Source organism: Typha angustifolia, chromosome 1 (genome assembly GCF_048772165.1).
Source record: "Typha angustifolia cultivar Huaian chromosome 1, ASM4877216v1, whole genome shotgun sequence".
Taxonomy (NCBI): domain Eukaryota; kingdom Viridiplantae; phylum Streptophyta; class Magnoliopsida; order Poales; family Typhaceae; genus Typha; species Typha angustifolia.
The window spans coordinates 5,582,861-5,593,930 of record NC_133239.1 but is presented as its reverse complement, the minus strand read 5'-3'; the positions used below and the strand labels follow the sequence as shown (position 1 = coordinate 5,593,930).

The 11,070-nt window shown below is 35.6% G+C and overlaps 1 protein-coding gene across 2 annotated transcripts; it reads left to right on the top strand.

Moving 5' to 3' along the window:
* Nucleotides 1-4,801: 4,801 nt before the first annotated feature.
* Nucleotides 4,802-8,939, top strand: LOC140764279 (glycosyl hydrolase 5 family protein-like). 2 transcript variants are annotated; one of them, XM_073102765.1, is made up of 5 exons: nt 4,807-4,898; nt 4,981-5,311; nt 6,334-6,581; nt 7,246-7,766; nt 8,415-8,939. In XM_073102765.1, exons 2-5 carry the CDS (start codon nt 5,078-5,080, stop codon nt 8,900-8,902), a joined length of 1,491 nt encoding a protein of 496 aa, XP_072958866.1. In that variant the 5' UTR covers nt 4,807-4,898; nt 4,981-5,077; the 3' UTR covers nt 8,903-8,939. The 2 variants fall into 2 exon arrangements, with proteins under 2 accessions (XP_072958859.1, XP_072958866.1); XM_073102758.1 differs by having other exon boundaries at nt 4,802-5,311.
* The last annotated feature ends 2,131 nt before the right edge of the window (nt 8,940-11,070 follow it).

Genomic DNA, 11,070 nt, shown 5'->3' with positions numbered 1-11,070 from the left:
TGTATACCTGCAGAAACAAATACAGTTTTATTATTATTTGAATTACCAGTGTATCCAACACCATACCTGTCTTTTCCAGAGATCTGAGCTTTTAGAATTTCGTCAAGTTTGTTCTTCCCTTTCAGAAATGTAACTTCCTTATGCAATCGCTCTAGTTCAATTTCATCAACCTTCATTTTATTTTTCGCATTGTCAAGTTGTTCAGAAAGGTCTTTGACACGTTCAAGCTCCAATTTGTACTTCTCCTCAAATTGAATTCTTTCTGGTTCAATTTCCTTGAGTCGTTGAAGTAGTCTAAGATTGCTTTTCTTGAGTTTAAACGACTCTAGGTATAAGTCATTATATGCCTTTTGGATTTCAGATTCATCTTCCTCAGCAGGTAACATATCCTGATCATCTGTACTATCAGTGTCAACAATAGAGTTAGTATAAAGTAGAGAAGAGGTAAAAGCTACAAAGTTTTCTTCGTCCTTTTCAGAATCATCAATATATTCATCTGAGTCATCCCAAGTAACTTTCATAACTTTGCCCTTCCTCTTAAGACGATTAGGGCATTCTTGTGCGATGTGTCCAAAACCAGAACATTCAAAACATTGAACTTTATTCTCAAAATTCTTATTTTTCTGTTTGACATTGTTGTTGGTACCACCTGTATTTGAACTCATAGTATTCTTCCTTTTTACAAAGGCTTTGCTTTTCTCAAGTTTTTCAGCATTTAACTTGTTTGGCTTCCGAAAGAATTTATTGAACTTTTTGACAAACATGGTCAACATCTCAACATCTAAATCACCTTCATCATCCGACTCCTCTAAATTTTGTTCAACTGTAGATAGGGCCATCCCTTTGGACTTCCTCGGTTTTGAAAGACTGGACTCAAATGTTTGTAGATTTCCTACCAATTGTTCAACTTTCATTGAATCGATATCCTTACTTTCCTCAATAGCTGTAACTTTTGCCTGAAACCTTTCTGGAAGGGACCTAAGGATCTTACGGACAATTCTGTTTTCAGGAAGTTTCTCTCCTAAGTTGAAACTAGAGTTGACTATATCACTCAGCTTTGCATAGAACTCATCAAATGTCTCATTCTCCTCCATACGTAGGGTTTCAAAACTAGTAGTCAACCTCTGAAGTTTCGAAAGTTTTACAGCCATGGTTCCTTCGTGAGTAGTTTCTAAGATCGTCCAGGCTTTTTTTGCTATCTCACACGTAGAAATTCTTCTAAATTCTTTTGAGGAAACACAACTAAAAATAGTATTTATTGCTTTGCTATTCCAGCCGACTTTGTCATAGTCTGACCTATCCCATGAGTCAATCGGTTTCTCAATAAGTTTTTCATTCACCATGTACATTAGTGGACTCCAACCGTTCACAATGGCCATCCATACTCGCTCATCTATAGATTTCAAATAAGCTCTCATCCTAGCTTTCCAATATCCATAATTTGATTCATCTAGAATAGGAGGTCTAATAGATGATTGTCCATCTCTATGAAAATCCATGCCTATTTGATCTCTCTCAAAGAGTGAGAAAACCTGCTCTGATACCAATTGAAAAAATAAATCCCTAGACACACGTATGTATCTAACCTCTAGGCAATGATATTTCTCGTTCGCTTAAGTAAAAGTCGAAAGAAATATTAAAAATGAAAGTAGAGATGAACGCTAAGATTTTAACGTGGAAAAACCCAAAACAAGAAAAAAAAACCACGGATCCAAACTCGGATCAAAACCAATCACTATAATAGTAGCAGTTACAAGACTGACTCACAAAACACCCCGTCGATCCAAACGACTTTGTTTCTCTCAGTCTTGATCGCTAGAACCCACGATTCACTGCTTCCTATGATTGAAGTCCAATCTCAGTAGCCCTCGAGATTGATCTTTCGTCTAGATCACCCTTAAGACGAAAGATTAAATTCTTGTAGATGAGTGGAACCTTGTTGGTAGAAGAACCGATGTAGCTTCAAGAAGTCACCCTCAATAATGTTTCTTCCACCACCCTAGAGTTAGGGTTTCATAATCCTTATATATGATATTCAAGATAGAGCCAAATCCGAGTCTTATCCGTACTCATGATCTTCAAGATAGAGCCAACTCCGAGTCTTATCCGTACTCATGTTCTTCAAGATAGAGCCAAATCCGAATCTTATCCGTACTCATGATCTTCAAGATAGAGCCAAATCTGAATCTTATCCGTACTCATGAAAGTCCAATATTTTTAAACTTTGTTGGTGCGTTCGAACGGGCTCGAGTGCGTTCGAACGCGACAGCTTGAATTCTTCAGGTTGCGTTCGAATGCGTTTGTAAACACGGCTCTCTGTCTGTGTGAACGCAGTGCCCGCGTTCGAATGCGTTTGTGAACGCGGCTCTCTGTCTGTGTGAACGCAGATTTCGCGTTCGAACTCGTTTGTGAACGCAGCTCTCTGTCTGTGTGAACGCAGTGCCCGCGTTCGAACGCGTTTGTGAACGCGGCTCTCTGTCTGTGTGAACGCAGATTTCGCGTTCGAACTCGTTTGTGAACGCACCGCGTTCGAACGCGTTTGTGAACGCGGTGTGAACTCAACAGCTTTTCTCCAATAACCTTGCAATTCTTTAGACCAGAGATATTCTAGACTTGTGTAAAGCTCATATACATGTAAAAAATACACTTAGAATATTTTGTACACAATTGCCAACAAATAAAAACCTAACATAAGTATTACAGGACAAGTCTCTGAATAAATGGAACATGGATAAAGTTAGCATGCTTAGATGATGGAAAGATCATTTGAAGCTGAGATTCCTGTTAGCATGAGAGAAGAATGAAATGAACGAGAAGCACAGAGCTTACAGTCAAGTACTACATTATACTGGGACCTGAGAAGATAAAATAGATGAATGTATAAAATGTTTTTATAGTAGCTTTTACCATGCTTTTATAAATATATTATAGTAAAAATATGGTCCCCATTATTCAAGTTCAACCATCTCATATTCACTTAATCTAGCAAATTATTTATCTACAATAAGACTACCAGCAGAGTTCTAATGACTAGTCACTTGAGTCGTCTAAAATCCTAGGAAACTATACAATTCAAGAATAATTTTAATCACAAAACAGCAGTTATTGCAAATTATGTTAAGGAAATTCATCTAGCATACCATCTTTAGATCTAGCTAGTAATGCAGGTCATGCCACCTGCATACTTGCAAAGAAAGGATTCAGTTGAAATTATTTCCATCAGATATATATTGTAACATTATGTTGGCAATTAAGTGAATAAAACGTTATAGTAATTGTGTTGCTAGATTGATGTAAAGAGCATGATACAAAGACTAAGTTTTAGCGTTCCAATTTTCGTGCGTTCAACTGGTATTTGGAGGCATTCGAACACGCCAACAAAGACCAAGTCTCTGTGTCCCAATGTTTTGTCATTTAAATGGCTTTTGGAGGCAATTGAACGTGCCAATCCAAGAACATTAGATGTTCAAACTGCCCCTTAGGCATTAAACAGGTGAGCCCGAGAACAATAGCACATCTTAGGCATTCGAACAATCTTTAGAAGGGTTTGAATGCCTAAACCCAAGAGCAATTAGCTTCTTTTGGCATTTGAACAATCCCTTTGGCATTCGAATGCATCTACTCAAGAACAGAAGAAAAGTTTAGGCGTTCAAACGATTCTTATGGGCATTTGAATGACCTAATACATTGAGCCTATGATACTTAAAAGCATTCAAACGGGTCATTAGTCATTCGAATAGGTCATTAGTCATTCGAACAGGTCATTAGTCATTCGAACTCACTTAGGAAATGATTTAAATTAGTGTTCTGATCTATTTTGTAAATCTATAAAAGTCTATGAACCCTAGATTTTTTTCATTGGTCTATTCAAGTAAAAGATCGAATTGTCTATACTAGAGTTTGTCTTAAATTTTTTTTACATATTTTATTTTAATAGAGTGCAAACAATTTATATATATGACGCACACTAGATTCTATCAGTACAAATTAAATATTAAATATTATAAATTAAAGAAACCTCCCTTAGCCTTTCTTCAAGAAGAAAAAGCAATTTATATATAGAAAGGAATTAGATATGTTGGCTATTTCTAGAACTTTGTGCTGTTTATTTTCTGACTTCCATTTCAAAGTCAAAGATCCTCTGATTTCTTTTTTTAATATCAGTAATTAAATGCTCATTATTTTATTTTTGAAACAGTTGCATATAGGTGATTAATCTCTGGATTAAATACATTGTACCTATTGCAGTTTGGATAAAGATTATATTATTCCTTTAAACTTTTATTTGTGTAGCCCTGCCCCGTTAAGCTTTTAAACAACTTGCAACGACTAATATCATTTAACGAAGATGGCAGACTAACTAAATAACCCCACTTCTCTTATATAACTATGAACTGGGAGAGAAATATAGGATTGATTAAAAAAAGGGGTTATGTTGCTAGAATAAAAGAATATGGGCAATTTATTCCAATGTTTAGGGGTCCAACGATAAATATAAAAAAAGTTCAAACTATACGTAATGATAAAATGTATTTCTCTTAATCCTGTTTTTCTTAGTTTCCTGCTGGCAGCTTGAGTGTGAGATCAACCGTATGGTTTTCCTTTGGAGTAAATCAAAAGCATACACACACACACACACACACACATTCATTCCCCTAATAATAGATGTTTTATATTAAAATAACTATAGCTAGAGGAGGTTATTACAATGTCATTCCTTCAAGTACAAGATACAGCATCCACTATAACATTACTTGATCCTCCCCACCTTAACAAAAATGTTATGTTACAACGCTTCAAAGCCTCAAACTTCCTAAGCTGAAGCAAAGGCAAAGTACCAAGCTACTCTCTCCATATATAATATCCTAAGAAGTTTACCCTCCACTCTAAACTTCAAAGTATGCAACACAGCATGAAGTTCTTCTCTTCCCTTCTTCTGCTCCTTTTCCTCCATTTTCTGACCTTTTCTAGCCCTCTTAGGGCTGCGCCGCTCTCGACGAGCTCGCGATGGATCGTCGACGACTCCGGTAAGAGGGTTAAGCTGGCTTGCGTCAACTGGCCTTCTCACCTTGAGCCCATGCTTGCTGAGGGACTTGGGAAGCAGCCATTGGATGCCATCTCCAATATGATAGCAAACTTGGGTTTCAACTGCGTCAGGCTTACCTGGGCGACCTTTATGGTCACCAATGAGTCCTTGGCGTCGCTCACCGTCCGGCAGTCGTTTCAGGCTCTCAACCTCGTCGAATCCATAGGAGGAATCCGTGTCAATAATCCAGATCTTTTGGATCTCCCCCTCGTTGATGCATATAAGGTGAGGAGGCTTGACGAAGTAGCTGCATACTAGAGTCAAATATTACATTAATTTTCAAAAGTTAATTCCTGTGACACCCAGATGCAAACATTTATTTCGTCCTTCTTAATGTTGAGGATGACTAAGGTTTGTTATTGGCAGCGTTATAAATGATGTATTAAAGACAGTAGCTCTACTCTCCCCTTAAATATTAGGCTATGTCAGATAGCAGTTATGCCTAACTTAATGGAAGTAAATTAAGTTGAAGTTATCCAATGGGATTGAGAGGACTTATGTTACGGGTATTCCTGGGTTTAAATTCCAACAGTATCGGTTAAATTAGAACATCGTTAAACTTTCACTTCTCTCTTAAAAAGAGAAGCTATGCACATATAAATTCATTCTTGGCTAAGAGTGTCAAATTAGTATTACCTATATGCTGAGTATAGTTTGAATGACAGAATAATTGGAATATAGGGTACTATAAGTAGATCTCCCATTAAATTAAGAGTTGTTGACTAAAATAGATTTGATTTTTAATTTCTTTACTAAAATAGATAACACCTAAATTTAAATAATAAAATAAGTCTACCTTACTGTAGTCTTTTACTTTAAATGATAAGTGTTTTACTTAAAATGCTGATAAAATTAATATTTTTTTAAGTAAAATGCTAATTATCTTATTAGCATTTTTTATTAAAATATTTTAGATTATGCTTCGTATTCCTTAACTTAGGAAAGCCTTTACTTAGAAAAATACTTAACAGTCATTCGTTTTATCTAGGACCATCGTTTTAGCTAGGACCAAGTAAACTATATCATATTTGGTATTTAAGTTTAGGTGTTGCATATTTTGATAAATAAATTTTAAAATAGAGCTTAGTCAAAAACTCTTAAATTAATGGAAATAAGATTGAGTGCATTGTCTTCACTATCCCATGCTTTAAGATACCATTTCTTTCATTACTCCTTTCATAATTGAGTGTAGATTTTGTTCACAACTTAAAATAAGATTTTATTTTTAAATTTTAACTTTTTGGCAGGCAGTGGTGTCCAAACTTGGTGATAACAACATCATGGTGATCTTGGATAATCACATAAGCAAGCCCGGATGGTGCTGCAGCAATAGTGATGGCAATGGCTTCTTCGGAGACAAGTATTTAGACCCCAATGTTTGGATCAAGGGGCTAACAAAAATGGCTACGATGTTTAACGAGTCGTCTAACGTAGTTGGCATGAGCCTAAGGAATGAACTAAGAGGACCCAAACAAAATGTTAATGATTGGTACAGGTATTAGTTACTACTTCTACTTATATTGTTTGATCTTGATTTCCTATCTATTTAAATCTTATAGTAGTACAACATTGTTGGACCCTTGTGGGCCACTTTGTTGTCTTGCATCTTAAGATGTAGCATCATGTAGTGTTAAATGAGAAATCATCATATATAAAAGAACCATAATTAATCTTTCTTCTCTTTTTTTTAATAAAAGATTGAGAGCATGTGTTCTGATGTCCATTTAAATTAAGTAGATGTCACCATACTACTACACAGGACCCTAATAAGCACTAGGAGAAGATACATTATGAAATCAATAAGCCAAAAGTTTATTTTGATACACACACACACATATATATGTATATAAAATATTTGGGTTATAAATAGATTGGCAACATTCTATTTATTCATCTATTCAACTTAATTAAATGGATTAATTAATTTCGAGTTAAATGGATTGCAAGAACACAATCTTGTTTAATAATCGAGTATCAACCTATTTATGATCTTATAATTACAAAAAAAATCCAAACTCATTTAAAGCCTTCCAATTCTTGTCAAATTATCTTGTCGAGTCGAAAATTACCACCCTTATATATATATATATATATATATATATATATATATATATATATGAATGATGTCTCGTCGTCTTGGGAATAATACATGCATGCAGGTATATGCAGCAGGGAGCAGAGGCGGTGCACGCCGCGAACCCCAACGTCCTCGTCATCCTTTCCGGTCTGAGCTTCGACACCGACCTAAGCTTCCTCTCCAAGAAGCAAATCGACGTAAACTTCACCGGGAAACTAGCGTTCGAGGTGCACTGGTACGGCTTCTCCGATGGCCAGGCATGGAGGACGGGGAACGCCAACCAAGTGTGCGGAAGAGTCGCCGGGAATGTGAAGCAAAAGGCAGGGTTTCTTCTAGACCAAGGGTGGCCGCTGTTCTTGAGCGAGTTCGGGGTGGACGTTAGAGGCGGGAACGTGAATGACAACCGTTATTTCGGTTGCATGTTGGGCGTGGTGGCTGAGTTGGATTTGGATTGGGCTCTGTGGACGTTGCAAGGGAGTTATTATTTGAGGGAAGGGGTGTATGGGTTGGATGAGGTGTATGGGGTGCTGAGCTGGGACTGGTGCAAGACAAGGAATGCTAGTATGCTGCAAAGAGTTCAAGCATTGCAGCAGCCATTTAGAGGTAACTAACAGTTACTTTCTACCTTAAATGCTATATAATATTTCTCGTCTAGAAAGGGTTAATTAGGATCCTCAATAGTGGTATCAAAGACATTATGTTGCCCTTTTGAATTCTGATCATCAAGTGGCTACAAAGTGTTCAAGTTCCCTTTTGTTAATTCAGAATATGAAAAGATAAAAAACACTAATTGTTATCAACTTATTCTTTAGAGAAAGGGTACTTTACTCATGGATGACAGAATGGGAGATACTGTAGACTAGACTTAATAATAGTAGATAATTTTATAATTACATCTCTAAATCTTTCTTTTCTTATCATGGACACACTATTATGTGAGTATTTATTGACTTTTGTATTGCTTTTTATTGCCTCAAAAGCACCTCAAAGTTAGTCCCCCGACTAATCTAGAGTTTCCACCGAGATATATGACCTAATTTAATTATACATGTTTAATAATGAATCCTAAGGTCAAAAGGGAGGGAAGAAGGGTAAAGTTGATTAGTTTTGAAAGAGAGGATATTTCTCTATTCCGTCGGTAGATATCTCAAATAAGACTTCGAACGATGGATAATTACATCACAAAACATGCATAATATTTTTGACTTGTATTAGGAGCTGCGATCACTTACCTTTCTCTGATTGTTGCAGGCCCTGGTGTTTCTGACCTACCTGAATACAAACTAATCTTCCATCCACTAACTGGACTTTGCATCCTAAAGAAGTCGTTACTGGAGCCACTCATTTTAGGCCCCTGCAGTGGAACAGAAGCCTGGACATACACAGCTCAAAATACTCTTTCACTCAAGGATCAAATCTTGTGTTTGAAAGCTGAAGGAAATGGCAAGCCAGCAATGCTTGGAATCATCTGCAGCGACTCGCGTTCCAAGTGGGAGTTTATCTCAGACTCAAAGATGCATATCTCATCAAACATATCTAGCACCAGTGGCAGGTTATGCTTGGATGTTGGAGATGATGGTTATACTATTATCACAAGTCCATGCAAGTGTTTGAGTAAAACTCAGGAGTGTGATCCCCAGAGCCAGTGGTTTAAGCTAGTTAGTAGCACTAGGAGCATTGTAAGCAAGAATCCCCTCAGGGAATTGCCTTTCCTATTTGCTACATGGAATACCATGTGATATTGTTTATTCATGTCTGCAATATATATATATATATCAACGTACGGTTTATTCATGGTATGTACATAACGATATTGTTTAGAATAGTACCATAACAATATGTCAGCATTGAAGATATAATACGATTGGCACTACAGATACATGCGCTATGATAAATTTAAACTATGTCTAGGCTCCAGATTAATCAGAAGTGAAGAGTAGATCTTGGATGAGTGAGTGAATTCAGAATCTGTAGAAGATCTCCATTTGTCATGCACTGCTCCCAGATGAGCCATCTGATAAACCAAATGTTAATAAGCTGCCCTATGTATTGTGATTAGACTTGTCACATTTGCATTCTCTTTGCAACAGTTAGATCTCATTGTTGAATATGCTCCAGATGGATCAGGACCTTTACATATGACCTTTATCATCAAATTAAAAGGAGCTTCGGTGAGACACCCACCTTCAAAATCAAATATCTTTCATGTGGAATAACTCATGTGATTCTCATATAATCTATAAGTACAATATTTTCACAAAGTATCTGAGAAAAGTCTAAAATACCATAATAACTCAAGCAAATATAATCCAAAAATACAAATACCACAGGCATGTCTATATACAAACTTAAAACATAAAATCCACCATAGAGGCTATGTCCAACTAGTAAGAAATAGAATAACCAACTCTCAAGGAAAATAAATCAGTTACTCCTCGATATGCGCATCCTCTTTTTCTAACTCTAAAGAAGCAAACAACACAACAGGTATAATACATGAACAATGTAATTAATGCATGATAAAATTCTAATGTATATTCGTAATTATCAACATATGAAAGTAAACATGTAGAATATAATTTACCATGAATTTTCATATAATCATAAAGTACAAAATGCATAATAACATCATAACTTAGAATAATTTCTCATTTTATCGAGGTAAGCAAGCAACTTCTCATTTCATCAAGATAAGCTCACATAGATTCATAAGTGATTATATCTCAACATACCCTTATAAGTCATAATCCACATAGCAAATATAATAACGAGAAGGGTAACTAATTCAGTAGTAATATTGCACGTACACGATGGTCATCTATGACCATCAAACTAAGTACCCTAATCGTAAGCTCATATTCAGACATCATCATTATCATCGTTTTAGTAAATCATCACACATAGTAGAATCATCACATATAGCGAGAAAGAACATATAACTCAATGGACACCCAATCCTATACCATCGGGTATCACTAGAACTATAACTCTACCTCATAAATATTTTTCTACTATCATTCTATTATAGTCTGTAGTGTAATCACTTGAATGCTTCATAAACTAATGATCTCAGGTGCAGATTGCTAATATAATTATACTATACAATACACTCCATCCTATAACCCGGCTAAGTGAGTGAAGGGCACTACCTAATCAGGACTAGACTAATAATTTATGTGCAAATGGTGCAATGCTTTAGTGGAGCAATGTCTTCTATCATACAATTTATATCCTAGTCATCAAGGTTTACGTCTATATATATCGCAGATTTATGCATAACAGCATATCATGCAAAAGCTAAGCAGTAATTAATAATGAATAAGCAGAAAAATACACATACAAGTACTATGTTGACATAAAAATATAAAAATCATATTATCAAACATCTACACTACCCACGAACTAATAAAAGATCTAACTCGCTTGAAATATATTTGGAGTATTGTTAGCTTTCCACAACAATCGGGCTCCTCCTGAGTCTCAAGATTCTCCATGCACGATACTGGATCTAATAATTTATAAACATAAAATAATACATAAGAAAGACGAACTTATAGAACCAACTTCCTTATTGCATAAATTAAGTTTGACTCTCTAGGTCCATATAAGTTTGACTTGGTCTTGCATTTATTCTTCCATATTTATAATATTATTCCATAGTAACTAAATTGGGTTATCGATGGTAAAATTTGAATTATACCTAGTTGTAAATGTCAAAGGCATCAATAATAAAATTGCACGGATTAAAAAATTTAAAACTACCTAAACTTTAGTTATGTATTATCCTAAATTTATATTAATAAAAATGATTGAAATTTTTTTTAGAATGATAGATAACATAGATAAAAAGAAAATAAAAGATTGATATTGGGCTAGCCTATGGTCCACGAGTTGGGCTGGGCTTAAG

Excerpts from the sequence above, each read along its gene's own strand:
- LOC140764279 (XM_073102758.1), top strand. The coding sequence starts at position 4,901 with ATGCAACACAGCATGAAGTTCTTCTCTTCCCTTCTTCTGCTCCTTTTC. Across the intron at positions 6,582-7,245 it reads AATGTTAATGATTGGTACAG|GTATATGCAGCAGGGAGCAG; the intron begins GTATTAGTTACT and ends ACATGCATGCAG. Across the intron at positions 7,767-8,414 it reads ATTGCAGCAGCCATTTAGAG|GCCCTGGTGTTTCTGACCTA; the intron begins GTAACTAACAGT and ends TGATTGTTGCAG.